This window comes from Selaginella moellendorffii, unplaced genomic scaffold (assembly GCF_000143415.4).
Source record: "Selaginella moellendorffii unplaced genomic scaffold, v1.0 SELMOscaffold_26, whole genome shotgun sequence".
Classification (NCBI taxonomy): Eukaryota; Viridiplantae; Streptophyta; class Lycopodiopsida; order Selaginellales; family Selaginellaceae; genus Selaginella; species Selaginella moellendorffii.
In genome coordinates this window covers 747,151-775,109 of record NW_003314287.1, presented here as the reverse complement: position 1 = coordinate 775,109, position 27,959 = coordinate 747,151, and the positions used below count along the sequence as shown (strand labels likewise).

General features: G+C 48.0%; 8 protein-coding genes and 1 non-coding gene across 15 annotated transcripts; 5 read left to right on the top strand and 4 right to left on the bottom strand.

Moving 5' to 3' along the window:
* Positions 1-20: 20 nt before the first annotated feature.
* On the bottom strand, positions 21-3,057 carry LOC9637820 (peroxygenase). Of its 2 annotated transcripts, XM_024679892.1 has the most exons (6): positions 944-1,066; positions 743-856; positions 600-685; positions 445-539; positions 251-376; positions 21-191 (listed from the first exon to the last, which is right to left on the bottom strand). In XM_024679892.1, the coding sequence occupies exons 1-6, from the start codon at positions 966-968 to the stop codon at positions 41-43; spliced, it is 597 nt and encodes a 198-aa protein (XP_024535660.1). In that variant the 5' UTR covers positions 969-1,066; the 3' UTR covers positions 21-40. The 2 variants fall into 2 exon arrangements, with proteins under 2 accessions (XP_024535660.1, XP_024535659.1); XM_024679891.1 differs by lacking the exons at positions 21-191; positions 251-376; positions 445-539; positions 600-685 and having other exon boundaries at positions 746-856; positions 944-3,057.
* Positions 3,035-6,185, top strand: LOC112348019 (pentatricopeptide repeat-containing protein At4g04790, mitochondrial-like). Of its 2 annotated transcripts, none has more exons than XM_024679890.1 (14): positions 3,035-3,131; positions 3,194-3,916; positions 3,982-4,049; positions 4,112-4,219; positions 4,292-4,405; positions 4,458-4,553; positions 4,609-4,707; positions 4,764-4,883; positions 4,944-5,048; positions 5,100-5,264; positions 5,321-5,481; positions 5,535-5,595; positions 5,654-5,886; positions 5,942-6,185. In XM_024679890.1, the coding sequence occupies exons 1-14, from the start codon at positions 3,065-3,067 to the stop codon at positions 6,114-6,116; spliced, it is 2,295 nt and encodes a 764-aa protein (XP_024535658.1). In that variant the 5' UTR covers positions 3,035-3,064; the 3' UTR covers positions 6,117-6,185. The 2 variants fall into 2 exon arrangements, with proteins under 2 accessions (XP_024535658.1, XP_024535657.1); XM_024679889.1 differs by having other exon boundaries at positions 4,112-4,234.
* On the top strand, positions 6,186-8,828 carry LOC9637819 (pentatricopeptide repeat-containing protein At2g03380, mitochondrial). Its single transcript, XM_024679888.1, has one exon. The coding sequence runs from the start codon at positions 6,204-6,206 to the stop codon at positions 8,739-8,741; it is 2,538 nt and encodes an 845-aa protein (XP_024535656.1). The 5' UTR covers positions 6,186-6,203; the 3' UTR covers positions 8,742-8,828.
* A 156-nt stretch (positions 8,829-8,984) lies between these two features.
* Positions 8,985-10,664, top strand: LOC112348020. The gene is made up of 2 exons (XM_024679893.1): positions 8,985-9,598; positions 9,652-10,664. The coding sequence occupies exons 1-2, from the start codon at positions 9,163-9,165 to the stop codon at positions 10,590-10,592; spliced, it is 1,377 nt and encodes a 458-aa protein (XP_024535661.1). The 5' UTR covers positions 8,985-9,162; the 3' UTR covers positions 10,593-10,664.
* A 194-nt stretch (positions 10,665-10,858) lies between these two features.
* Positions 10,859-11,051, bottom strand: LOC112348116. Its single transcript, XR_002992959.1, has one exon. It is a non-coding gene; the product is annotated as a U2 spliceosomal RNA (small nuclear RNA).
* A 140-nt stretch (positions 11,052-11,191) lies between these two features.
* On the bottom strand, positions 11,192-15,280 carry LOC9628800 (DExH-box ATP-dependent RNA helicase DExH9). Its single transcript, XM_024679973.1, has 15 exons — positions 15,168-15,280; positions 14,768-15,099; positions 14,508-14,708; positions 14,099-14,317; positions 13,718-14,041; positions 13,564-13,668; positions 13,404-13,514; positions 13,104-13,354; positions 12,924-13,047; positions 12,575-12,869; positions 12,372-12,532; positions 12,174-12,320; positions 11,897-12,129; positions 11,580-11,844; positions 11,192-11,521 (listed from the first exon to the last, which is right to left on the bottom strand). The coding sequence occupies exons 2-15, from the start codon at positions 15,023-15,025 to the stop codon at positions 11,243-11,245; spliced, it is 2,973 nt and encodes a 990-aa protein (XP_024535741.1). The 5' UTR covers positions 15,026-15,099; positions 15,168-15,280; the 3' UTR covers positions 11,192-11,242.
* A 54-nt stretch (positions 15,281-15,334) lies between these two features.
* Positions 15,335-16,520, bottom strand: LOC112348046 (meiosis-specific nuclear structural protein 1-like). The gene is made up of 8 exons (XM_024679991.1): positions 16,497-16,520; positions 16,338-16,439; positions 16,231-16,280; positions 16,102-16,174; positions 15,941-16,053; positions 15,568-15,888; positions 15,407-15,517; positions 15,335-15,362 (listed from the first exon to the last, which is right to left on the bottom strand). Exons 2-6 carry the CDS (start codon positions 16,437-16,439, stop codon positions 15,642-15,644), a joined length of 585 nt encoding a protein of 194 aa, XP_024535759.1. The 5' UTR covers positions 16,497-16,520; the 3' UTR covers positions 15,335-15,362; positions 15,407-15,517; positions 15,568-15,641.
* Positions 16,521-18,835: 2,315 nt separating this feature from the next.
* Positions 18,836-22,628, top strand: LOC9628799 (subtilisin-like protease SBT2.5). Its single transcript, XM_024679932.1, has 10 exons — positions 18,836-19,472; positions 19,533-19,692; positions 19,780-20,177; positions 20,259-20,354; positions 20,428-20,500; positions 20,569-20,854; positions 20,988-21,313; positions 21,374-21,641; positions 21,693-22,037; positions 22,102-22,628. Exons 1-10 carry the CDS (start codon positions 19,303-19,305, stop codon positions 22,521-22,523), a joined length of 2,544 nt encoding a protein of 847 aa, XP_024535700.1. The 5' UTR covers positions 18,836-19,302; the 3' UTR covers positions 22,524-22,628.
* Positions 22,629-22,637: 9 nt separating this feature from the next.
* LOC9637818 (jmjC domain-containing protein 4) lies at positions 22,638-24,258 on the top strand. 5 transcript variants are annotated; one of them, XR_002992937.1, is made up of 9 exons: positions 22,638-22,886; positions 22,939-23,085; positions 23,143-23,287; positions 23,343-23,460; positions 23,523-23,586; positions 23,636-23,716; positions 23,772-23,828; positions 23,901-23,996; positions 24,057-24,157. XR_002992937.1 is itself a non-coding variant. In XM_002975084.2 (9 exons), the coding sequence occupies exons 1-9, from the start codon at positions 22,674-22,676 to the stop codon at positions 24,243-24,245; spliced, it is 1,131 nt and encodes a 376-aa protein (XP_002975130.2). In that variant the 5' UTR covers positions 22,638-22,673; the 3' UTR covers positions 24,246-24,258. The 5 variants fall into 5 exon arrangements, 3 of the variants coding, with proteins under 3 accessions (XP_002975130.2, XP_024535701.1, XP_024535703.1); XR_002992936.1 differs by having other exon boundaries at positions 24,043-24,134; XM_002975084.2 differs by having other exon boundaries at positions 22,948-23,085; positions 23,885-23,996; positions 24,043-24,258.
* Positions 24,259-27,959: the final 3,701 nt, after the last annotated feature.

The window sequence follows — 27,959 nt, the reverse complement described above, 5'->3', positions numbered from 1 at the left end:
TTGTATTTAGCGAGGAAATATTTATAATAAAATTTTCACTTCAAATATTATTTCTTTTGGTTTTCAAATGTTTTTCAACATCATAAAACAAACTGCCATCATAAATTCCCTTGATAGACTGTTTAGAAGCATATCCGTTTTCATCCTTCACCAGTTGGAAGGCAGCACCCCATTCTAGCTTTGCTGCAGACCTAAGAATCAAAACAGGCATTCTCATGAACCATGTTTAGGAAATGTTAACCTTGCATACCATCCAAAAAAATCAAGAGCATCACGATTGCTCCGAGTCATAGCCATGATCTCCTTGAGAGACAATTTATCCTGGTGCGTTCCTGCAAATTTTGCAAAGAGCTGTTCAAAGTGAGCAGGGACGAACCTGATGTGAAAAGAAAATAAAAATGAGAAAAGCAATGATAAGGAAGAAAGAATCTCCAAAACACTAACCTGCCTTCATGGTCATAAACTCCCGTGTCACTTCCATGCTTTGCTCGGTGGATGTTCTTCACATAGATGGGAAATCTTGGAGAGGGAATCCAGCTCTAGAACAAGCACAAATCAATATCAAACAAGAGTAGAAAGAAACCCAAGTTTTCACGGACCTCAAGAGTTGGATAGCTCAAAGCACCGTTGATAGCAACCATGGCGAAAAACGAGGTGGGGACGTTAAATCCCAGAGCTCGAAATCCTGTCATAAGCTCACGTCGATCTCGAGAGAGCGAAGAAGAAAAATGGAGCCACAAACCTGTGTACGTCTCCCACGGATAAACGATACCATCGCCATTTCGATCGAAAAACGCGACGTGCTTCTGCAGTGGAGTCATCTCGGCGTGCCTGCCTTCTCCATGAGACGAGGAGCCTGCGCCAAGAGCCAAGACCAGCAGCACGAGGACGATCAAGCGAGCTAGCATGGTGATGCTCGCTCGAGAGGGAAAGAAGAACGTACTCTGCCCGATCTTTGCCTCCGCCATCGCTCCCTCCAGCGTCTAAAACCACCAGCGCTCGAGCTAAATTTGTGCTGCCCCGCTAAAGAAGCGATTCCCGACCAGAGCCCTTCCGCCACGTAGCACGCAAGTTATAACGCATCGCATTCCCTTGTACTTCTTTTTTTTCTTGGACACCACTTTGCTCGAGCTCCAAGCTTTCTTCCACCACCGCGCAAGCCATCTCTTGCTCATGCGTGACACCGCTGGGCTCCTCCTTGAGTGTATTGGACAGCACCACAAACGCCGAGGTGCTGCCCGGATCAATCTCCAAAACTTTGTCCGCAGCAAGCTTTGCTCGCTCCAAGTCTCCCTGTTGCTTGCACGCACTCAAAAATGCCTTCCACGTTACTTGCCCCGGACGGAAAGGCATGCCGCGAAGAACTTCCTCCGCCAAGTCGAGTCGTCCGGATCGTCCCAGGAGATCCACCAGGCAGCAGTACTGCTCGGAGCGAGCGGCGAATCCACAGTCGGCCACCATCCGGTGGAAGATCTCGCAGCCTTCGCTCACCAAACCGGCGTGCCGGCAAGCCGAGAGGATGTTGACGAAGGCCGAGTAGTCGGCCTCTACTCCGGCGTGGACCATCTCGCGGAAGAGCTCCAGAGCTCGTCGCCCGTGACCGTGGTGAGCGTGAGACGAGATGTAGATCGACCAGGAGAGTAAGTCCGGGTGGCGGATGCTGGCGAAGAAGTCCCGCGTCTCCGCCATCTTTCCACACTTGCCATACATGTTGAGGATGGAGTTCTCCAGCGCGGTGTCGAGCTCGATGCCGCTCTTGGCGATGGCGGCGTGGACGAGCTTCCCCTCGGCGATGGCGGTGGACCTCGCGCAAACGTCGAGGATGGTCGTGTAAGTGATCCTGTCCGGGGCGAGCCCCTCGCTTTGCATGAGCGCGTAGAGCCGGAGAGCTTCGTCGTGGAGGCCGTGCTCCGCGTAGGCGGTGATCATTCCAGTCCAGAGGATGGTGTCCTTGGAGATCACTCGCTCGAACGCCGCGCGAGCGTGATCCGGGCTGCCACACCGCGAGAAGGCCTTGATGAGATTGTTGGCGATGATGGAGTTGGATTCGTAGCCACTCTCGCGGATGATCGCGTCGAGGAAGCGAGCCTCGGGCAGGATCGAGCAGCCCTTGAGCAGCGCCACGAAGGTGATCTTGTTTGGAACGAGGTGGCCGTCGTGGAGCATGAGCCGGAAGAGCTGGAACGCGGCGCTGGAGATCCCACTCTCGGAGTAGGCGTCGATCATCGTCGTCCAGGTGATGATGTCCCGGTGGAGCGTTCGATCGAAAGCTCTCCTCGCGGCAATCAGGCCACCGTTCTTGCTGCAAGCGTTAAGGATCGCGTTGGCAACGCTCGGCTCCACCGCGATTCCACTGGCGAGGAGAAGATCGTGGAGTCTCGTGGCTTGGATCAGCGCGTTCTTGCCACTCAGCGATCCCAGCATCGCCAGGAAGGTCACCCGGTTTGGCAAGAAGCCCTCGTGCTGCATCCGGTGGAAGGAATCCATCGCCTCCTCTCGATCCCCATTCTCGGCAAATGCCGTGACGATCGCGTTCCAGGAGATTGTGTTGCGCTGGGGCATCGCCCGGAAGTAGTCGATCGCGTCGGCCATGGCGCCACACTTCCTGTACATGGTGATGATCGTGTTTCCCACGAAGATCTCGCGATCGAGCCCGCGCTCCGCGACCATGGCGTGGATCGTCCTCCCGACCGCCAAGAACACCACTGTGGAGCAGAGCTTGAGGAGAGGGACGAGGATGTGGGAGCTCGGCGGCACGCCCTGGAGTAGTATCCTGCGGAAGAGGTGGAATGCCGACCTAGAATCCCCGATCCGGGCAAATGCCGTGATCGAGTCGAAGAGCAGCGCCGCCGGAGGGTTCTCCAGGCTCTCGATCGCCGCCCATGCCTCGTCCAAGCTCCCGGATTCAGCGATTTGGCGGAGAACCCGCTGGGATTCTTCATTGCGAGAAGGATTTCCGAGAGCTTCTGCCGATGCCGAGCAGCTGCAGTAGCGAACGAATGCGAAGATCGATCGTCTTCTCGTCGTGAGCAACAGCATTTAGGGTTCTTAAGACTTAGGGTTTATGAGGTGGAGGGCGCTCGCCTCGCATTCCACTGCCAGGCGCCTCTTCTCTTCGTCCTCCATCCCAGGTATGCTCTCTCTCGGCATCGATCCACCGGCATTCTTGTTTGACGACTCGCGCTCTGCTTAGCATGCATCAAAGGCGCCGAGGATCAAATTTTGGAGTCCTGGCAGAACAGCAATTGCAGCAGCAGCAGCAGTAGCTTCCTCTCGCAAGCATCGGACAGCAGTCACCCTCTGATCCAGGGAATTTCCAAGCTCCTCCAAACGCAGCCAGGAAATCCAAAGTTTGCGACCACCGATTTGCAGAAGCTCCACCTCAAGACCAACAATCCGGCAACTCTCACGCTCCAGAGGCTGAGGAAGCGGCGATGGAAGCAAGTGGTGGACATGAAGCCGACGCAGTACTTGTATCTCATGTCCCAGTGGATCAAAAAGGGAGGAGCGATGATCGGCCAGCCGATGTTCCAGCAGATGCTCAAAGTTGGCGTGGAACCCGTGGATGCTTACACGACCATGATCCGGCATTTTGTCAGCCGTGCCAGGAAAGCTCTCAGCTCTCTCGATGCTGCCGAGTCGCAAGAATCACGCGAGGAAGAGGCTGAGAAATGCATGCTGGAGAGTCTCAAGTATCTCCACGAGATGAGAGAAAAGGGGATCACTCCGAATGGAAGCACTTACGAGCCGCTCGTTACTTGGTTCCTCGAGAACGATAAAACTTCCGAGTTTGAGGAGATTCTGGAGTGGATCAAAGGCGATGGACTCTCGTGCTACACCAGCCTTTTCAAGAGCTTTGGGAGGCTGGGGAGGTATGCTGATGCCGAGCGTTACTTCACTGACGTGCAAAAACTAGGTACGCTGTTTGTGAAATTTTCTGGAAGCTAGAGACTGATTATGGAATGATTCTTGTTCTCACAGGCGTTGGTGAGGAGCTAATGACTGAGTATCTGGCTTCGTTTGTGCAAGGCATCGTTATAACCAGTAAGGTAGATCGCAACTGATGTAAGCTCGAGGTTTTGATTTTTTATTTTTTATTTCTCATCTGCAGTTGGACGTCGCAATTCAGCAATGCGGACGAATGGCTCGCACTTTCAAGGTGACGCCATCTAGTACCACCTACAGCATGCTTATCAACCTCGCTTGCCGGTCGAGTCAAGTACGTGAGTTTCATGTGGGGTTGTTCTTTTCGACTTTACTATGGATAAGACTTACATTGCAGGATTTGTAGATCGATCAAGCACTGGATCTAATTCAGGAAATGCACGAGAAGGGTGTGCAGCTGGGCTCTGATGTTTTTCAGCCTCTCATGATAGCTTTTCTACACGACTCGCATCCTGAAGGGGTTAGCTTTTTTGTCCTGCTTTTTCTTTTCTTATTATTCTTTGTTCCTTCAGGTCTTTGAGCTGTTTGCGGCAATGAAAAGAATGAATGTTCAGCCATCATACGAGGCTTACAATTATTTCCTTCGAGCGTCTGCAAAAGCTAACAACGTAAGTGGTTATCTTCCTGGTTATGTAATTCGTATTGGCTTGTTTATTTCTGTAGGTTGAGAAGATGTTCAGTGCGCTACGTGAAATGAAGGAGTTGCGCTTGCCACGCACATCAGAAACATATAACGCCGTCATCCAGGCCTTGGGGGCTTCGGTGAATACGAAGCGTCGTAAAGCAAAATTTTAACGTTTTCATGTTAATTTTTGCAGAGACAATACCATCGAGCACTTACCGTACTGAATGACATGGAAAACGATAGTGTGAAGCCAGATTCCGGAACAATGCTAGAACTGATTACTTGCAGCCCGGACTCAGGAAAAGCGTTAGAGGTGAAACACTATAATGGCACTTGTTGTGTTTCTGGTGACTGAGTGCTTTCATGGGCGCAGGTGTTCGAAAGGCTAAAAACTCTGGGAGTGAAGCCTACGGATTCTGTGTATGCATCTCTTTTCAGTTCATTGATAAGAGACGGAGAACTGGATAAAGCACTTGAGGTAATTAGTTTCCTTTCCAAGGGTGTATGTATCCTTCACATGTTTGTGCAGATGCTTAAAGACCCTGAAGTCAGTTTCCGGATTGGGATAAATGCAAAGAGCACTCTTCTTGACGGACTGGCTGAAGAAAAGCGCGTGGACGAGGCGCTTACGTGCTACGACGATATTTTACGTGATGGCAAGACTCCAGACTTGTTCTCTGTTGGCAGTCTAGTTGTGAGTGCATTCTTGGATGCTAAGATGCTAGCTAAGCGGCGTGGGTGCCTTTGCAGAGAGCGTTAGGATATGCAGGCAAGCTGGACAGGATGTTTGAACTTGTTGACAAACACTCCATGGACCCTGGCTCCAAAAAGAACGATCGTTTTAAGAAGGAAAACAAAATCAGGCTACTGATGGTGGCCACAAAGGCATGCGTGATACACAACGAACTGGGGTATGCTATCATGATATATTTCCTGCTATTCCGATATGACTCGTATAGGACAGGCATTTGGAGACGTTTTTGCAAAAAGAACAAGAGTTTGAGTCAAGCATCATCTTTGATTCGGTAACGCCATGAATTCCAGTTGAGCTATTCGATTTTCACACGAATAATTCCATCGCAGATAATTCTCGACATCGCCAATGGCGAAGACAAGACGTGCGAGTCCGCCTGGAGCTGGAAAGATGGCTTTGCGTTGCGCAAAGTCATGCTCAAGCTCAACATCCCCCAGTCACGAATTTTTCTAGAAGCTCTACTGGACGGCTGCGTCGCAGTGAAGGATGCGAACTACGCCGACGAAATAGTGGAGCAAATGGAGGCCGATGGTTTACCTCTGAATGGCTTCTCACTCGTCAGGTAAGCAAGTTGGCTCTTTGGTTTTGACATTCTTTGCCCCTTCGCTTTGCTCCAGATTACTCCGAGTTTACGTGGTGGCCGAGAAAGTCGAGAAAGCCGCGAGCGTCTTGAAACGTATGAAGCGATGCTTGAAAGACGAAGATATATTTCTCCTAGCGGGACAGATTCTCAATTCGGCAGAGCCGAGCTTCCAAAGGAAGGTTTTTGAGCTGCTAGAGCTTCCGGAGTGAAAACAAACTAAGCTAACGGGTGATTTCATGGCAGTGTAAAAAACCCAAGTGATCGAAGTTTTTTATTCCTAGGGTTTATATGTTTGTATGCGATGCGCGACGAGGTGGAGGAGAAGCAGCACAACGATCCATGGATCATCCCTCTCCACGGCAGCTACCGGCATTGGCGACGACGCTCGCGACCGGCGTGCTGCGCCGGGCAAGGAAGAATACCTCCCCCCCTCTCCCGGTGAGTTCCTCAAATCTCTCGACGCCGCCAGCAGCGCCCCTGTGCCGGATTCTAGGACCTACGCGCGCCTGCTCCAGTCGTGCTGCGATTCTGGGGACTTGGCACAGGGGCGGATCGTCCACGCTCACATCCTGCGCAGCGGCATTGCTCGCGGCGGCCCTCTCCACGACCAGATTGTCAGCATGTATGCCAAGGCCGGGAGCTTCGACGAGGCAAAGGCGGTGTTCCAGGAGATCTCTGGCGGCTCGCCGGACGTCATCTCTTGGACGAGGATGATATCCTTGTGCGCTGGGTTCGGGAAGAACAGTGACGCGCTGGGTTTCTTCCGGAGAATGCAGCTCCAGGGGGTGGCTCCAGACAGGGTGGCGCTCATCGCTGCTCTTGGAGCTTGCCAGGATCCATCCAGGCTCGCGGCTGGAGTTGGAATCCATAGCCGGATCACTGAGGCTGGACTTCAGGGTGACATAGTCATCAGCAACGCTCTCGTCAACATGTATGGGAAGTGTGGAGCTCTCGAGAGCGCTTGCGAGATCTTTCACGGCGTTCCACGGCACGATGCTATCTCCTGGAATGGGATGATATCGCTCTACGCTCAGGATGGCCACTCCAGGGAGGAAGCTCTGGAGCTCTTTCGATGCATGCACGGAGAGGGGCTGGCTCCGAACAAGGTGACTTTCCTAGCGATTCTCAGCGCGGTTTCTGGAGCTCGGGGGCTCGAAGAAGGGAGGAAGATCCATACTCAGGTCGTGGAGAGTGGCTACAGCGGCGAGCTCTCGGTCGGCAACGCGCTCATCGACATGTACAGCAAGTGTGGCAGCCTGGAGGACGCTCGGAAAACTTTCGCGGGCATGGACGAGAAGAACGTCGTCTCCTGGACTGCTCTCATTGCCGCGTTTGTGGAGCATGGTGGCTACGACGAGGCTCTTGTCCTCTCGAAGAGAATGCTGCAAGACGGGACCACTCCCAACCGGGTCAGCTTTGTGACGATGCTCGACGCCTGCGCTGCGGTGAACGCCTTCTCGACGAGCTCGCCAGAGGCAGTGGCCGGGGACTTGAAGGAGACCAGGGCGATCCACGGGTTGATCGTCGAGAGTGGAGTGGAGCTGGAGTTTGCGGTCGCCACTGCTCTCGTGTACATATACAGCAAGTGCCGGTGCTTGGAGGCCGCTCGAGAGGTGTTTAGCAGGGTGGAGAAGCCCGACCTGGTTCTCTGGACGGCGATGATAGCAGCGTACGCTGGGCACGGGGATTACAAGGAAGCCTTCGAGCTCTTCCAGCAAATGCAGGACCAGGGGCTCAAGCCGGACAAGGTTGTGTTCTTGAGCATTCTCAACGGGTGCGCAACTCCTCTGGCACTGGCTTATGGAAAGTTGGCACACGCTCAGATCATCAAGCACGGCTACGAGGGCTTGGTGTCCATCGGAAACGCGATCGTCCACATGTATGGGAAATGCGGCAACGTCGCGGACGCTCGCAAGATGTTTGACAAGATGAGGGAGAGGGACACAGTCTCGTGGACGACGATGATCGCGGTCTACGCGGAGCATGGCTACGACAGGGAAGCTCTCCAGATCTTCAAGGTGATGCTGCTGGAGAGCGTGGCTCCGGACAAAGTGACGCTCATCAACGTGCTCGATGCGTGCTCCAACGTCTCGGGACTGGCCCAAGGCAGGCTCGTCTACAAGCAGTTCGTGGAGAGTGGAGCTCACGAGCTGGATTTGGTGCTCGGGAATGCCGTCGCCCGCATGTTTGGAAGCTGCGGAAGCCTGCGAGAAGCGAGGGAGATCTTCGAGTCACTGGCTGCTCGAGACGTGGTCTCGTGGAACTGCCTGATCACAGCTTACGCGCAGCACGGATCCTTTGAGGAGAGCCTCCGGCTGTTCAGAAGGATGCTCGAGGAGTGCGTCAAGCCGGACGAAGTCACGTTTGTGGGAGTTCTCTCCGCATGTAGCCACGGCGGTCTCGTGGCCGACGGCTGCCAGTTCTTCGTCTCCATGGTGCAAGACTACCAGATCCCGGCCGAGGAGATTCACTACGGCTGCATGGTCGATCTCCTCGGACGAGCAGGACGCCTGGCCGAGGCGGAGGAACTCCTTTCCAGGCTGCCATGCGCAGCAGCGAACGACGTTATGTGGACGTCGCTGCTCAGCTCTTGCAAGCTTCACTCGGATCTGGATCGTGGGAAGCGTGCGGCGAAGAAGCTCCTGGCCATGGTTCCCGGCGATCCCTCGCACTTGCTAGCTCTGGCCACTATCCATGCCGCGAGTGGGGAGTGGAAGGAAGCGATGAGGATCAGAAAGGAAGTGATGGAGCGAGGCTCTGGAGCAGCGAGAGGAGGTGCTGGTGGCATGAGCAGGATCGAAGTGAACGGCCAGGTGCACAAGTTTGTGGTTTAATCGACAAACTTGCACATCCTTTGCGGCTAAGCTTATTCCATAACCAGCTTATTTTCTAGATAATATTAATTTGCATTTTTAATTTAATGACCGGAGAATGTGCTGAAAACCTCTTCTGTGAGTGCATAATTTATGTCGAAGAATTTCAAGTTTAATAACTATCGCTCCGGGATTGCTCGTTCGCTCCGCTAAGGATTTAACAGTAGCAAGAGTCCGGCAGTGGTGAGTGGATCCCGTGGAGCAGCGCCTCAACTTTCATATGATCATGTTCAAGACCGATCCGACCAAGGACGAGAAGAAACTTTCACTGACATGGCGGTGGCAACGGGATGATTCAAGAGAGCATCGACAAAAGAGAAAGTAGCAACTCTCATGTAGCTGAACTTCAGTGATAACTTGCGTGTCTAATTGTAGGGCAAGGATGGCGGAGCGCAGGGTACTTCCACTTCGTCGGCGTGGGCCGGCTCCTCCCCGAGAAGACCCAGTTCCAGGTTGGCCTGATGTTCTACCGCGCTCGCCACCCCAACAGCTACATCTACACGACCTACATGGAGTTCTTCTATGGAAGTGGTCCTCGACATCGTCCGCCGCCTCTTCTTACCCTCGCCTAGACGACTTGTGCCCAGCCGAGGATCTGCAGCTCGAATCCTGGCAAGATTTTGGGCCGCTCTTTGACAGGTGGTTATCGCTTCACTGGGATGATTCTCTGCCTGCTCCTGGAAAGAGGACGGCAGCAGATCCGCCGATTGCAGGGAATCCACATTGGGAACTGGCATTGGCCATGAAACCCTTCCTTTGCGACGAGCTCCGGCGTGGGCCGACGATCGGCAGGGCCGAAATATGCACTATCAGCGAAAGTAAGTTCTTTGTTCTTGAAGTTCTCTCTTTGCAATACTATTCTTCCGTCTAGGTTTTGCAGGGGGTGAGATGATGTTTCTGGGAGTCATCACATTGGATGGGATTGAGCTTGTGTATGCAAGGCTCTGGGTGTACATGCTACTAAACCAGGTCTCCATCGGGATGGTGGCCTTTGCGGAGCATTTAGCGTTTTGCTCCCCGACAGATGATAGCTCGTCGCGTCTTAAAGTTCATATTGCTTCCAAGGATGATCCCACAACACTGTTAGCTCGCTACGCTATGCATCTAGGCAGGAGTTTGCCATCGCCATCTTCTGGCGTATCGCCCACAAGGAACTTCTCGTTCGACGGCATTCGCTTGCTCAATCACAGGTTTATGGCAGCGTGCAAAGAGATGGGACTCGGCAGGCTTGACAAGGTTGAATCCAGGCTACGTGGCATCGACGAGCGCGAGCTAGAGGAAGTAACCAGGCTTGTGTCACAGAGCGCGAGTGTGGTCCGGGCAAAGTACCAAGGCAAAACCGTGGCTTTGAAGATCATGGATCTAACCTGCTGGCGAAGTGATTTCGAAACATGCCTCAAGAGCACGGTCACAGAGGTTAAAGTCTACCAGAGGCTGCACAAGTACCAGGGACGCTGCATACCACACCTCTACTCGTATGGTTTCTTTGGCGGGGGGATGTTTCTCTACACGATGATGTCGGATGTTAGGACGGGGGACTTGGACATACCTTTGACGAGCGAGCAGTATCAAGCTCTTGGTTCTGGCGCAAGAGAGGCACTGCAAGCGATGCATGATCGGGGTATCCTTCATGGAGGGATTGACAACAAGAGCATTGTGGTCTCGAGTTTGGAGAGGTCGGGGGGCTATGCAGGATATCTTCTTGGGTTTGGACACGCAGAGTTTGTGCCGCAGTCGGGTAACTATAAGAGACAGATGGCCGAGGAATGGCTGAGGCTGGAGGACTCCCTTGCTGTTTATGCTCCGCGTTGATCTTTCAATTTATGCTTTAATTTATGTTATTTTTCATCACTGAATTAAAACGCTATGCCTCTATTCAGCAAATTTCTCCATGAAACATTAAGAACATTAAGATTTTTTTTTCTACCCTCACTAGTGACAATAATGCAGACGTAAATTAAAATTGCTTTCCTTGAAATTTTTAGAGAAATTATTAAAGGTTCTTGAACTTTTCTAGTTCCTAGATCGGGCATGTAAAAACTAGATTCCTAAATTGCTTCTTGGGTTTACATTTGGGGTTGGGTTGTGCCAGGCTAAGGCGATAGTGTAAGGCCAAAGCGACACGTGGAGGGCCGGGTAGCAAGCTACCGGTGGCCCCCCTCCCACAAAAAATTAGGTTAATAGCGTTGGGGCACGTGGCCCCATATCAGCTATTAAACTGATAAGAACAGATACTACACTTGATCTTAGCCAAAAGGCCGAGAAAGGTATGAATTTTTCGTTGCCCAACCCTCTTTTATATACTCCAGCCTGGGCACAATTCTGCGCCTTCGCATGTGGGATAGGGCGCACACATACGTATCTCGCCCTAATAAGGGCACAGCTGTTTGCCACGTAGACATTTTTCAACATTGACACTAATAGAAGATTATGTACAAAGATTTAATGTACAAAAATGTGATTCATAGGTATAGAGACGCCGCAAACACAATGTCTCTTTTCATCTTGGTGCTTGCGTCCTGGAACTTGGCCTCCATGTCTGCCTCTCCAATGGCTTTCGAGGCTGTGACCAGTTGCTGGACAAGCTCCTCTAGCCTTCTAAGCGCCCGGATCAAGCTCCCTTCAAACACCTCCGCCACTTTCAACACCTCCAGAAAGCTCTTTCCGGTGCACCAGGCATGGACTCCCTCCATTATATCCGGCCGAAACGAATTCACGTATTCCTCCACATCGACTGGAACCTGTAAAAACGATCTTGCTCTAGTGGCAGAAAACAAAGAAAAAGAGAAAGAACACTACCTTGCATTCCACTTGGAGTTTTCCAACTTGCCTGGCTGTGTCCTGGAGCTGCGAAAACAGTCCAGCAAGTTCTTGAGACAGCGGCTTCGCCATTTTCGTCTTCTCTTGCCACACGAAGCATGACAATAGCGCGGCAGCTTGCTCTGCTGTGACGTCCTTGAAAACACCATTGAATATCAGTTCCGTGACAATGAGCTCGTCCGCGCTGCTTATCTCGCAGGCCACGAGCCCCTTGAGTTGCACAACGTCGTCCCTGGTGGCATAACTGCGGGACAAAGAAAAATCAGTCACTGTGGACTTGAGAAAAAACCAAGTACCTTAAACGACGTAAAACTCTTCGACGCGCTTTTAGTTCGTCCTTGAATATTAGAGCGGACGCAGCACGCACTTCCTTCCGCGCTACACGAATGGTCTCGGCTAGATCTTCCTTCTTCTGGAGCAGCCTCAATCGTTCATTTAGAGTTGGAGATTTTGCAACTGGATGTTTTGCTATCAGAGTTTCCAGTGCTTCCACTCGTCGCACCAACTTCTTGTAATCGCTGCTTTCCACCTGTGCACCAAAAGCTCACTCATGCTTCAAACGAAGAGTCTCACCTTCATATCATCCTCGGGATCTAAAAGCTGCAATCCGTCGGGAAACCTTTTCAGTACTTCCAGTACGGTCCTCAAGGTCTGCTCTCTCGCTTCCGCTGGACGCAAATCTCTTGGAATACGAATCCGAACGGCACTAAGGCTCTCCACCTAATATAGATGGTAAGAACAAAAACCAAGTACCGATAAGAGATTACTTACTTGAGACAAAGGAAATGCTGTAACTAAAGGTTGCCCATCCTCATCCAGAGATACAGGACGTGCCACCTTCGGTCTGTCCCCTTCTTTCTCAGTTACGCAGTTCACCAGCACGTCCACCACGTATTTCAAGTGCTTTCGCGGCTTTGATTCGAAAGGATCATCTGTAGAAAAAGTAAGTACACGTACTGCGCCATTCGGCTTACCTTCATCTGAGTCCTTTGACTGAGCCTTCTCAAAGTTGATAATAACGCCCCATACAGCAGGATCTTGCTCCATTAGTACGCTATTCTGTTGCTCCACTGCATCAGCAGATCTGAATATCCGCACTAGACGCCCAGGTTGAAGAAACGGAAGACAAGATCGAGGAGCGAGTATAATCTCCCGTATCTGATTCTTTATTTTCCTCAACTGATTGACCGATGAGTAGTATTCTGCTAGCTTCTCCTCTTCTTCAATAAGAACAGAAGCTCTTTCTTCTTCCAGATTCTTCACGCGTTGCTGCATTCAGACTATTATAGCGCGGGATCATTTCAAAAGGAGTGGAATTTATACCTCAAGGATTGGTAAGCTTCGATCAGACTGAAATTGGTGAAAGGACTGGCGAAGTAAGTCTTCTGGGTTACTCTCTTCACAGCGCATCTGATTTAATATCATATTATAGCTGAGATGAAAAGCACTGAAAGAAGAGACAGCCATGAGTACAGAAGCCGTAACATGAAAATCCACCATTACCTATTCAGTGGATCGGCAGTGCCCTTCACTATCTGCTTCGCAACAGCTGGTTCTAGCTTCTCATCTAGCATAAAAATACATACGCCAAAATTGTCAAGCCCTCTACGCCCTGCGCGTCCACTCATTTGAATATATTCGCCGCTGGTTATCCAGCGAAACTTGTCACCATCAAACTTGCGAACGTTCGTGAACACGACTGTCTTGGCAGGCATATTCAGTCCAATACTGAATGTCTCTGTAGCAAACAGGCACTGCAACATCCAACAACTTAGGAAGAAACGAAACGCTGTACAAATATACCTTTACGAGCCCTTCTTGAAATAATATCTCAATAACTTCTTTAAGAATGGGCAACAGGCCCGAGTGATGCACTCCGATTCCGCGCTTCAAGTAAGGCAGGGCCAGAGAGACCTGCAAAGATAGTTAAGTATATCGTTTTATACACAAGAATCGATCTAACCTGAGGAAGCTTTTTATCGTCTTCAGATAAAGAGTCCATGGCATTTCGAAATATGCCTTCAACAAGTTTCTTTTCATCTTCTGAGTTAAGGTCCATTTTTGACATCTGCAAGCAACGGTTAGACAAACACATCAGCGAGGAGAAAGAAAATCACCTGCATTGCAAGATGCTCGCAATCCCTCTTGCTAAAACTGAACACTATTACTGGATCATATTGCCGTGCAATAATCATTTTCACAATCTTCCAGATGTCACTTGGTTCGTCCTTTCCTTCTTCTTTTCGCTTTTGCCATTTTCCGTCCTTCTTTGGATCGGCAATTGCAACTGCGTTCACTGCTTTCGAGAAACTGTCCTCTCGAAACGTACCTTGCTCATCGACGACAAGATACAAACCATCCCCACCGGCGGGAAAAATATAGTGTTGTAGAGGCGTTGGTCTGAAGTCAGTATACACGATGTGACAAGGTTGTTGATGAACCTGTGAAGCAGTAATACATCAGCACATTCTGCCAAATTCAAAGCGTGAGGACTGTACCTTTGCAACCCAGTCAGCGAATTCTTTAGCATTTGGCACCGTCGCTGATAGAAAAACAAAACGGGCGTTCTTAGGAGCCATGACAATGCTTTCTTCCCACACCACTCCTCGTTCCCGGTCTCTCATGTAGTGAACTTCGTCAAAAATTATCCACGCAACTTCTCTCATGACTTCTGACCCTCGATACTGCATGCTCCGCAAAATCTCGGTAGTCATGACCTGCAGAATATAATGACCACTATGTAAGTTTCAAGCCAACGGAAGTATTGAATATGGCATCTAGTCAAGAAAGAAAGTCGCATCAGAATTCTCGTAAAAGCATCATGAGCGCTCCATTGGAGCACTTCTGATCTTCCTATCATAAATGAGAATCATCATAGCGAGCTATCCAAGCTGAGGAAACATTTACCAAGCAAGACGCATTGGGGGAGATTGTAACGTCACCAGTCATCAGCCCCACGTCCGAAAACTCCTCCGCGAGCTCTCGAAACTTTTGGTTGCTCAGCGCCTTGATAGGAGATGTGTAAAGCACACGCTGCTGATCTCTTAGAGCCATGGCAATCGCATACTCCGCGACCACAGTCTTGCCTGCCGACGTGTGTGCCGAGACCTTGCCGAGAAAAAAAAATTCAAACCAAAGCTCCAAATCCAAAATTCTTGCTAGCATACCATGACTGATTCTCCAGCTTCCAATGCCGCAATCGCCTCACGCTGGAAAGCGTCGAGCGTGAAGGGATACTCCTTGGCAGGCTTCGCGGGAGCGTCACGCTTCTCACCTGAAGCCTGGAATCCATCCGGATACGCGATTTCGTGAATGCAACCCCGCTCGATCGCCGCCGGCGCTAGCGTCTCGGAAATCTTGGCCTGCTTGAGCGATGGCGACGCGAGATCATCCTCGGCGCCGCGCTTGGCGGACGCAGCCGCCATTTGCCCTCCTAAAACCCTAAACTCCACGATGGATTATTTTTATAACAATACATTGCTCGCTCGCTCTATCTCCTCTACACGCGAGAAAAAAAACTGTGTAAGAGCTCAAACGAGAAGAAGAAAAGGAGAGATGGAGGTATACCTTTTCCCGCTGTGGTGGTGGTGGAATTCCAACGATTTTATAGTCTTCCTCGCTTTCTAGCGTGTGCTTTGGAAGGAAATGGGCTAACTTTCTTCCTTGAGTCGCCAAGAGCTTGCGTCGCTCCTCCTCTATCACCTCTTTTCTCTTGGCTTGCATCTCTTCTTCTTTCTTCCGGAATTCTTTGGCCTCGTCCACCTAAAACGAAACGAGAATTGAGAGTTTTGAGAGATCAGAAGTACCTGTCCGTGGAACATGGACTTTTTATCCTCCCACAACTTACTGATCTCCCTCTTGAACTCTTCCATCTTCATCCTTCGTTTTTGAGCGTTCATTTGCTCGATCTTGTGCTCCTGAGAAAGAGAAAGCCGAAGATCATTGAGACAAAAGGAGAAACTATTACCTCGGCCATTTGATCCATCATCTTCTTGTGGAAGGCCTCCCTCTCGGCTTTTTCTTTGAGCTTGCGCTGCTCCTTCAGGAAATGGTCGTGCTCATTCGAAGCCTTGAGATTTTCTCGGACTTGCTCTCTCTGTAGACAAGGGAAGTTGCAATCCTCAAAGCCATGGAGGAACAGTCTTTTGGTACCCGGATCCTCTCTTGCTCGGCGTTCTTCCTGTAGCGCTCTTCGGCCTCTTCAAAGTAGAGATCGTTGAGCATCTTCTCAAAGTCATCCCTTTGGCGAGCCTCTTCTTCTTTTCCAGCGGACAGAATTGCGTGGATCCTGGCAACGTAAAACTCGACCAAGTTTTTCAAAAACCAGACCGCATGCTCACTTTTCTTCGCGCTCCTTCTTTTCTCTCTCCTTTTCGGCTTTTTCTGCTGCTCGTTGGTCCTGTAATGCTCGGTATCGGAGCATTTCTTCTTCCTCCTGCTTCATTTTCTTCGCCTGGAATGCGGATCAAATGAGAATCCTCTAAGATAAACATCTTTGTACCTTGTTTTCTTTTTCTTGTTCTCGAGTCTCTAGATATTTATGCACAAAGCTCATAGCTTCTGTTTGTTTCTTCCTGTATGGAACGAAGAATGTAAGAAACCTGTTTTATGGAGACCTTGAATGCCTTACTTTTTAGATGCTGCCTCCTCCTCACGCTCGGCGTTTAGCTTCATAATCAACTGAAATATCAAAAGCCACACGGTTAGAAAAAAGTTCTACTATTGTCATGAGCCAACCTTGTCCATTTCTTTCTGCTCCTCGATCCTCCGCTCCCAAGCCCGCTCCTTCTCAAGTTCTTTCTTTTGTAGTTGCTCCTTCATCGTGATCACAGTCTCCATCTGCCAGAATCGAAAGAAAAGAATGCAAACTCGCAATAAGACCTCGGCTCTTCTTACTTTGTCTCTCTGGATCTTGCATAAACGCTCTTGCTCACGCCTCTCAGCTTGGTCAAGCTGTTCCAACATTAACTCTTGGAATTTCTTATTTCGAGACGCTTCTTCCATCTCTACAAGCTTCTTCTCTTCAAGCTGCAATAGCCACAGTGACATGAAAACAAGAGAAAATAGTTTATCAACCTGTCGCTGCCTTTCCATGTTCATTTGAGCAAGATGGAGCTTGGCTTTAAGATCCCGCAACTCGGGAGAGTCCTGGACGACTTTGCGAAGCATTTCACGCTCGCGCTTAACTTCTTCCACGGGATCGGGAGGCTCACTGACCCACACATCATCGTTGGACACCTGATAAAAATTTTCACTGGACAAAAGATGACAAGAAAAACTCGATACGTCAAAACTCACATAGTCGTATGCTTCTCGCATTCGTTCTTGCTTAAGGAATTTATCCTCTTCATTTATCTACAGACAGACACAGAGAAAGAAACATGAAAGATCTTACGCGAGTGCTCCAAAGCTACAAGAACAAACCACAGGATACTGATATGGAGGTTCTTCCATTTTGTGCCCGATCGCACATCGTTGATCTTCTTTGAGAAAACTGCACAAAACAAAGATTAAAAACAGGATAGCTTCCAAAGTTTTTTCACCTGATGATCTTCCCTCGGCTAGCTTCATCGTGCCTTTCCCTGTCCAGCCGGTTTTGGAAAGCTGAGAAAACCATGGAAACATCGTGTCAGGCAATGTACGTGAAAGAAATGGGATTTCTTCTACTTACTAGTAGAGAGCTTGAACATCGAAGCCTGGAGGAACAAAACCGCCACCCAGAAAGACAACATCAGAAAATAAAAACGTCCAGTCTCGAAATGCTCACCATCGTCCTGGTCGCCAAAATGCCTCAGCCGGGCATTCTCCTCCAGCGATCTCCACCCGCAGGGATATTTTAGGGCAGAGCATGGTAGGAAACATCAACGGCTGTAAAACCGTGAACAGATCGCCGCCGTCCATCCAAATTTTCAAATCCACAGGGTGCTCGCCAGCGAAGTCTTCTCAAAATCTACAGAACAAAGGCTGCCAGCCCAGCCATGGCCAGCGCTCGCATACGGCACTCGTACGGACGGAGAGATTCTATGGCATGATGATCCAACATATCGAAAGAGATGCTTGACCTCGACTGTCGGGACCGCTATCTTTTTCTTTCTCTCTTTCGGGAAGAGGTCACCAGGAAACGAAGTTGTCAAAGCGCTGGATCTTTCTCCTTTTCCGGACATGAACAGACGATCCGTTCCGTTGGTGGGCGAATTGGATTTGATTCATCATTCATTCATTTTGCATCCACCAGCCTCATCCATGGCACCGCGAGACTATCAAAACAGCATATAGATAGATTGTAAGGATCGATCATCTCATCCTTTCCAACTGTTCGTCACGGCTGATGGTGTCCGCAATTTATTGGCCACCACCTTTTCCTGCTAGAGAGAGAACAAGTCGGCCGGTGTTTAGGTAGCTTTAATTCTTGGACTAGCCAAACAACCAGCAGCAGTGCCGGGATTTGATTCAGCCTCCTGTGCCATGATCGTGGATGGATTGAATGCTATCCGGAAATAAACAGACATCGAACTTCATGCGCAAACTCTCTATCGGACACTTATAGTACGGAAACACAAGCTCTTCTCCTTTTCTTTTTCTTTTGGGGAGATTCCAGCTGCAGATGCAAATCAGAGCGACCTCGATCGAAATGAATTGAATTCGATCCTCCGAGTCAAGTGCCAGAGCGAAACGAAACGCTCCATGTGATTCTGGTCAAGTCCCCATGAGCGAAATGACGCCCCACACCGCCAACAACAAAGCCTGTCAGGCCAGGACAGCGACAAACCATCTTAAAAATCTCACTCGCGCCCCACCGCCCACTTCCCTCCAAGTTACCCACGCGTACGGACTGCGTGAACTCCGGAAGAACATCCAACTTACAACGTGTACGGAAGAGCGAATGCTCACCGCAGAGTATGCGTGAACTCTGTAACCAGCTTCTTTTATGATTTTCATTCCCCGGGCACAAACGAATGGATGGATGGAATGAGATCAATCATGGCTGGGCACTTCATTCAATGCTCGGGTCCCTTGTCGGCCATGGCAACATCGATCGCGTACAGCCCAAGTGTTTTTTCTCCTCCTCCTTTGATCGCTCTGTAATCATGTGGTAGAACAAAGCTCCCCTTCTCTCTCTCCAGTGTCCATCTTGGATTGGATGGAAAACTATAATGGAAAACAATCATCTTCCAATGCGAACAGCAGCACAGGTAAAGAAATCTTTTTTTTTTTTCTTTGTTTTCTTCTCTATGGCGGTATATAAGAAACAGAGCTTCTAGCTAGGAATGGAAGAGGTGAATTTGTGTCGGTTTTGGAATCTGGTGTTTCGATCAACGGCTCCTTTAAGGCAAGAGCCCTAGGTAGCTGGGAAGTTTGATCCAACTCCAGTGTCACAGCGTTCATAAATTCATGCTCATGGTTCTTCTCACTGACTGAAAATAATAGAAAGGAGAAAAAAAGAAGCTGTCTCTGGGATTGCTCGCGCATTGTTCTTTCTTGTCGGCCCCTCGTCGTGTTCTTGGGTCCTCCTCTCAGCTCCTTTTTTTCTCTTCTTCGCTTCTCGCGAGCTAAATGGCGCCGTTGGGCGCTTCATGAATGCTCGTGGGTCGTGGCAGAACTGTCACTTGTGTGGAGTCGGGGGATGTGGGCACCCTGGGTTTGATCCGTCCAGGATCGCCCACGAGTCGATTCGATCCCTTCGTTCGTCCTCGCCACAACCATGGCATTGATCGTCACAGGAATGCTGCTTGCATTGTCGCTCCTGCTGGAGCTCCTGGCTTTCCCTTCGAATGGAGAAGTGTACATGGTGATCATGGAAGGGGATCCAGTGTCCAGCTACGCGGAGGCGTTTGGAGCGGAGGAGGTGGACATCGGAATCGGCAAATCCAGGTGAGTGAAAGAGAAGAAACGTTCGTGTAATTCTTTCGTGATCGATGTTATGATATCCAGCTCCACGAAGAACACAGTGGAGCTCTACAAATCTCGTCTCGTCCAGCAGCACGACAAGTTCTTGCAAGAAACTTTCGCTAGCAGCGGCGCCGGCTACCAGAAGCTCTACAGCTACCACCACTTGATCAATGGCTTCGCCGTGAAACTCCAAGATCACCAGGTAAGTTGTTGTTCGCTTTTTTTTTTCAACTTCTCAAGAAAATGAAGAACAAACTCTCGAACTTGACTCGATTTCTTGCTCTTGAAGGCAGACACACTCAAGTCAGCCCCGGGAGTGATGCTCGTCCAAAAAGATTGGAGAGTGAGCAAGCTCACGACACACACCCCCGATTTCCTGGGACTCCCGACCGGAGTGTGGTCGCAGCAGGGTGGCGCCGGCAATGCGGGTGACGGGATCGTTGTGGGGATCATCGACACTGGCATTGATCCCACGCATCCAAGTTTCTCGGGGCAAGCTTTCGCTTCCAACTCCTCCTCCAACACGTCGAGCGGCTTGAAAAGCTTTCGAGGCTCTTGCGAGGTGGCCTCGTTTTGCAATGGCAAGATCGTTGGAGCTCGACACTTTGCCGCTGCCGCCACGGCTTCCGGCAACTTCAACGCGTCTGTGGACTTCGATTCTCCTCTCGACGGCGATGGCCATGGATCGTAAGCTCGAGCTTCCACTTCCAAAAACGTATTTTTCTGGAGAAAAATGTAATTTGTTTTTCCTTTTTACGTTTTTTACAGCCACACTGCATCAATCGCAGCTGGAAATTACAACGTCCCTGTGACGATAAACGGGTACAGCTACGGGAAAGCGAGTGGTATGGCACCACGAGCAAGGTGAGCTTGGACAGGGATATTTTTTCCTGGTGAACATTTCTCTTTATTACGTACTGAAAGCTTCTTTGAGCAGGATAGCAGTGTACAAGGCGCTGTATAGGCAATTTGGAGGATTCGTAGCAGACGTTGTGGCAGCCATAGACAAGGCAAGCAAGCGAAACTTTCGCAAATCTTTTCACAAACTTATTGTTCTTCTCTCGGGAACTTCACACAGGCCGTAGAGGATGGAGTGGACGTTTTAAATCTCTCCGTTGGTCCCAACAGTCCTCCCAGCAGCAGCAGTGCCACTTTTCTCAACGTTTTCGACATGGCTATCCTGGCAGCAGTGAAACAAGGCGTCTTTGTTGCTCAGGCGGCTGGGAATGGAGGGCCGTATCCTCGGACCATCGTCTCTTTCAGCCCCTGGATCGCCACCGTGGCCGCAGGACTCGACGACCGGAGCTATCCAAACTATATCAGCCTCGGCAACGCTAAAACTCTCCCCGGTGTTGGTCTCGCTCGTAAGTTCGTACTTATTCGAAACTTTTCATGATCTAAACTTTCCATGATTCCAAAACAAACTTTTCATGATCTTACTTCCCAAATTTTTCGAAACTAAACACTTTCCTTTTGCTGTGTCATTTTTCAATCCAGCTCCAACTCCAGGAAGCAGCACGTACAGCATGATCCTCGCCAAGGACGCGGTTGGAAACAGCTCAAACTATTTCTTCAGTCCCAACGATTGCCAGGACCCGAGCCTTTTCAACGCCCAGCTTGTCAAGGGAAAGGTACTGATATGCACCTTCTCCTTCAGCTTTATCTTCGGTGGTGCCACCGTCCACCAAGTCGCCGCCACCGTCGCCAACCTCAGCGCCGTGGGATTCGTCCTGGTTGTGGAGTCGGACTTGGCCGGGAGCAAGTTTGAGCCGGTTCCAATCTCGGTTCCCGGGATCGTCATCACAACTTCCGAGAGCTCGGAGGTAAGAAGCTCCATAGCTAGATTCTTTAAGTTCCTGATAGCAAACTCGTTCTTTGCACAGGAGCTTCTACGCTACTACAACTCGTCCACCACCCGGGCAGCGAATGGAAAGGCTGCGAGTTTCAATGCCACGGCCAAGATCGGGAATGGACAAGAGGCGGTGTTCAACAGCTCGGCTCCACAGGTTGCTCTCTACTCGTCTCGCGGCCCCGACGTGAGGAACTTCGCGTTCCAGGACGCCGACGTTCTCAAGCCAAACATCCTCGCCCCCGGATCGCTCATCTGGGGAGCCTGGACTCCCAGTGGAACGGACGAGCCAAACTTCCAAGGTATGGATCTATGCAGAGAGAAAAGTTGACAAAGATCCATGTCCATGCCAGGGAAGAACTTCGCTCTTGTTTCCGGGACGAGCATGGCGAGCCCGCACGTAGCAGGCATCGCGGCGCTGCTCAAGAAGGAGTTCCCCGGCCGGAGCCCCGCGGTGATCGCCTCGGCGATGATGACCACCGCTTCCACCACGGACAACCGCGGGAGTCCGCTGCTCGCGCAGCACGTTAACGCGGCAGGGGGCTCGAGAGGATCAAACGCCACAAGCACGAGGAACAACGGGAGCAAGCCTTCGAGCTCTGCGTCGTCGGACCTCGAGAGCGCCACCCCGTTCGACTACGGCCACGGAGCCATCAATCCAAAGGCCGCGCTGGATCCGGGCCTCGTCTTCGACGCAGGTAGGTCCTTCGTGTTCGTGGCTCAAAGATCACTCGATCGATAATTCATCCCATCCATGCACAGGATACGGTGACTATATCAAGTTCTTGTGCGCGGTTCCCGGCGTGAACGCCACCGCCATCTTCAACGCGACGAGGGAGCGGTGCTCGCAGCCGGCGGGGCTAATGTCGGACCTCAACTTACCATCGATAACCATCTCCAGCTTGGGCGGCGAGAGGCGCGTTCCAAGGACCGCCACCAGCGTCGGGGCCAAGACGGAGAAGTACCGCGTGGTGGTGACCAACCCGGCGGGCGTGGCGGTGAGCGTTAAGCCGTCCGCGTTTGCGGTGGATCCCGGGCGATCGGTGTCGCTGGGCATTCTAGTCCGGGCCAGGGACTCGTCCGAGGAGTTTAGTTTTGGAGAGATGAGGCTGGTGGGCGATCTCGGACACACAGTGAGGCTGCCCATCACTGTTTTGAGGAGGCAAGCCTATAGCTCTAGCTAGCGCGAGCGCCATAGCCAGGTATAGTATATAAAAGCGTTTCCATTAGAGAGAGAGAGAGAGAGAGAGAGAGGAGCTAAAATTCAAATCTATGAGCATATTCGGGTTTATTATGTTTTAAGAATATTCTTGAATCTAAAAGTTCTAGGGTTTATGGGAAGAATCAATGTAGGGGGGTGTGTGCCCGTGGAAGATGGGACGAGCTTGAGCTACCAGGAATTCCGCGGGTGCTATCTCCTGCCTAACAAGCCCGTGCTTGTCACGGGATTGATGGAGCACTGGCGGGCATCTAGGGACTGGGTGGACGACCATGGCAAACCCGACCTCGAGTTTCTTGCTCGCAACTTTGGCGGCTCCAAGATCCAGGTACTTTTCACTGGAAGAGAAATGGAATTTCTTCCATTGGGAATCGATTAAGCTCCTCCAGGTTGCACACTGTGGCGAGAGAGAATTCACGGACCAGAAGCGTTTGGAGATGACGGTGTCTGAGTTTGTGGAGCATTGGAAGAGCGACGATCCTGAGCGCCGAGCGTTGCTCTATCTCAAGGATTGGCATTTTGTGAAGGTGAGCTTTGGTTCTTCTTTTTAGCTAGAAGAACTTACCAAGTTTCGATTGGAGCAGGAGTTTCCAGACTATGGCGCTTATGAAACTCCGATCTTTTTCTCTGACGATTGGCTCAACCAATTTCTAGACTCAAACTCCTGGCATAGCTCCGGCGATACCGTGCCTTCTTCCGACTATCGTTTCGTCTATATGGGACCAGCAGGTAAAAAGCTAGTCTAATTTTTTCTCTGGAGATTTCTCAAGTGATATTTGTGAAGGTACATGGACTCCATTGCACGCCGACGTTTTCAGGTCTTATAGCTGGTCTGGAAATGTGTGTGGAAGAAAACTCTGGCATCTCTTGCCACCGGAGCAAACTCCATTTTTGTTTGACAGGTGAAAAGTTTCGATGCTTTTTTTCACCGCTTTGATCTCCTTGTTTTGTTTCACCTTTCTAGGCACAAAAAGAACACCGTGTATGATATTTATGGAACGGTGGACGAGTTTCCAGATTTTTCCAAGGTTTGTTTGCAATTCCTGCTGTATCGACTGTTTTCTTAAACTTTGCCAGACGAGTTGGACGGAGTGCATCCAAAATCCAGGCGATATCATCTTTGTTCCGAGTGGATGGTATCACCAAGTAACCAATCTGGTAGCGATGATGTTTGGATTTTTCAGTGATCAGAAAACATTCGCATTTTGTGCAGGAAGACGTGATCTCGATCAATCACAACTGGTTCAACGCCTGCAATCTCCATTGGGTGGTGAGTATGTTTGATTCGAATGAGCGTTTTGTTTCTTTTCTTAAGTGATATTTCAGTGGCGTCTCCTTGAAGATGATTACAGGGACACTGTTGCTTCAATTGAGGACGTAAGAGACATCAGCGACGATTTTGAAACGCTCTGCCAGCGGAATCTTGCAGCAAACTCAGGTTTCTTTATCTTGTTACTGCTTGGTTTGATTGCCAATCTTTGCAGGCATGAACTACAAGGATTTCGTGGTCTTTCTCGCTGGAATCCTGGAGATGATACTGGACAGAAAAGACAATACTTACCTTTCATTTGATCTACTCAGCGTGAAATCAGTCTTGCTGAATGTTGTCTCAGCTAGAGTGCACCAAGATTTGTGTGATTACGTAATAGGACTTTTGAGTAAAATACAAACAATCCTAGGAATGTAGTTTATTCCTCATATTCATCAGTTTAAGATAAGTAGTAGTTAATTGCACTTTTACATTTAATCAAGATTAGTAGAAACAAAAAACCATTCTAAAATAAAGATATTTATTACTCTTTAAATTGATAGATTTTTTATTTTAGTTCACTCCCAAATAGCTATAAATTTTTATAAGGAATATTATTATAAGCTGTATTATTTATTAATCTAATTGATTAATTAGAGGTTTATAATTATAAATATGTGTGAGGGCCAAATGTATGGCTATGATGTTGTATACTAATATTAACATAGTGGGATTTTGGTAGCTATCAAATTAGTTTCAATCTAAACCATTTACTCTTATATATAAACTGTATCCATTACTTTCGTCCCTCCATTACTTCCTCCTATGTTTCCATCTTGCTCTACTCTTCTTGTTTCCAATCCCTCCGACAATTTTTGTGTTGTAGTGGTTGACCGGCTCATGAACGAGTTGTTGATGCTAGGTCGTGGGATTAGTATTTGACGAGCATTTTTCCACTTGTCTAAGCAAAGTTTGCTGAACACTTAGGCCGTGTACAAGTGGGACAATAACGGTGCTACAACTCTTATCATCGTCCACTTGTGGAGTATAAAGTGGATGACTTAGTGTTAGTCTGTTTTCCCCATCTTATGGTACGTGGTTTATCTAAAGGGCTCCTTGCTTAGTGGAAAGGACTGTATCAGGTATTGTTAGGCACCAGGTCAGGATAATAGGATAAAGAAAGGGCCCTGCAATCAAGTGATCACCCCTTTAGCCAGTTGGCTTAGGGTGTAAGGGATAGGATCCTAACATTGGTATCGGAGCCCAGTTCGATTCTCGTGGCTGACAAGTGGGGCAGGAATATTCTGAAGGAATATTCAACATGGGGAGTATAAAGTGGATGACTTAGTGTTAGTCTGTTTTCCCCATCTTATGGTACGTGGTTTATCTAAAGGGCTCCTTGCTTAGTGGAAAGGACTGTATCAGATATTGTAGCAAGTTGGACTACAAGTTTGATGTCTAGCAAATCGATCCTCCTTGCTTAGTGGAAAGGACTGTATCAGGTATTGTAACAAGTTGGACTACAAGTTTGATGTCTAGCAAATCGATCCTCCAGAGATTGTGCATGTGCTATATAAAGGGATCAGGCCTCCTTTTTGTAAGCTCCTAAGTTTGGACTTCCTAGGAGGTCACCCAACCAGTATTATTCAAACCCAAGGACGCTTAACTCCAAATATCCCAAAACCCTTAACTGATTGGAAAAGGGGGTGCACTTTTATTCATGGGCCCTTTCCCTCTATATTTGAACCCCAACGGATTGTTTCTCGAGTCATTCCCTTTGGTTGTTTACAATCCACCACGCTTCCTTTCAAGTTCACGCCCTCGTGAACAGAAGCTGAGAGCCGCAGCTCTCCCGAGAGCCCCACTCTCTTGACATGGGCCCTTTCCCTCTATATTTGAACCCCAAGGGATCGTTTCTCGAGTCGTTCCCTTTGGTTGCTTACAATCCACCACGCTTCCTTTCAAGGGCCCTTTCCCTCTATATTTGAACCCCAAGGGATCGTTTCTCGAGTCGTTCCCTTTGGTTGCTTACAATCCACCACGCTTCCTTTCAAGTTCACGCCCTCGTGAACGGAAGTTGAGAGCCACAGCTCTCCCGAGAGCCCCACTCTCTTAACACCCTACCCCTTGGGTCAAGCCCAGCGGGAACAAACGAATGTGGTGTGATTCCTTTAGCCAACCAACAGAGTCGGATCTGAGACCCCTCTAATACCAAATGTAAGCTTCTGAGTTTCGACTTCCCAGGAGGTCACCCAGCCCAGTACTATTTAAACCCAAGGACACTTAACTCCAAATATCCCAAGACCCTTAACTGATTGGAAAAGGGGGTGCATTCTTGTTCATAGGGCCTTTCCCTCTATATTTGAACCCTAACGAATCGTCTCTTGAGTCGTTCCCTTTGGTTGCTTACACTTTTGATGTTCCTCCAGATCCCAGTCCATCTACAACAAACCCTAATGGTCTTCCATTATTCCGAGAGGAGGGAATGCTATGAGTGCCAAATATATGGTTACGATGCTATATATTAATATTAGTGTAGTGGGACTTTGGTAACCATCAGATTGGTTTCAATTTGGACCACTTGCTCCTATATATAAGCTAAGGTTTTTGGGCTAATTCATATGTATATTTTCTGTATTCCCTTTCTATATTCCAAGCATTCATATATGCTGATAAATTATAAAAACAAGATTAATCTTATTACATGTCAACCACTAAATGGTAGAATAAAATAGAATATACTGGAAGTTTCTATAAATATATTTATAAATTATAAATACAAGATTAATCTAAATGAATAACAACCATTTGATGAGAGAATATCCAAGTATATTCTAGGCATATTCACTACCTAAGTTTGCTTAATTGACCAAAAAGATAAAAATGATTTTAAAAAAAGGAACATTCAATTTATATTCAAATATAAGTGAGAGTTGTTATTTTTTCATTTACAACTAGCCTAATTGCTTTGCAAATTTAAATTGAACTAACAAAAGAATAGTCATCTCACAAGAAGCATCATATAAAACTTCCATCTGTATAACTTAGATGTCATCAGAAAAATCCTTAAACACCTCATGTGGAGTGTCAACCCATGATTTAGGAGCCTCTACCTCCATTTGCACCATTCATGTGAAATATCCATTATCATTATTAATATAGTACTTATCAGTAAATTTTATCTATATAACAATTTAGATAAAATTTATTTATCATGAAAAATGGTGTAAGCTTTTGGAATTTTGTAAAATAAATTAGTTAGCTATTTAAGAAGGAAGTGATAACTTATTTGAGATTAGTTCTTATTTAGGGTCCATTTTAATTACCATAACAAAGATGTTGTGTTTGATTTCATGCTGATTAGATTTATATAGAAATAAATTGCAATTATTTTGAAGTGAAAAAAATGTTTCTAAAAAAATTCTCTTTATATTTTATAATTGATATAATTTCTTGGTCCATACTCATGTCCTTGATTTCTAAGAACATAGCCAATATCATAAGAATTATGAAAGATGCAGCTCAATCATGTATAGAATAAAGATATTATAATTACTATAAATATTTATAGCATCTTTTTCTTCTTTTTTCTAGATTTTTATTTGTATTTATGACATATAAATAACCCTTTCTACTCAAACTATATACCTATAATTGATTTACAACTTCTTAATACCCATAATTATGATCATTTAATGTAAATCTAATATTCTGACATTTTGGTATAACTTCTGGTATAATATTACTAATCATTGATTCCATTCAATATAAAAGTAAATTGATACTATCTATATTTATACATATATATGTATATGTATGTATATATATATATATATATATATATATATATATATATATATATATATATATATATATATATATATATATATATATATATATATATATATATATATATATATATATATATATATATATATATACATATATATATATATATATATATATATATATATATATATATATATATATATATATATATATATATATATATATATATATATATATATATATATATATATATACATACATACATACATACATATATACACACATATATAAGAATCTAAAGCCCATCAATATAATTGTTGACAACCATGATAGAAACAAAACCCAAAGTCATGGCACAAGTAT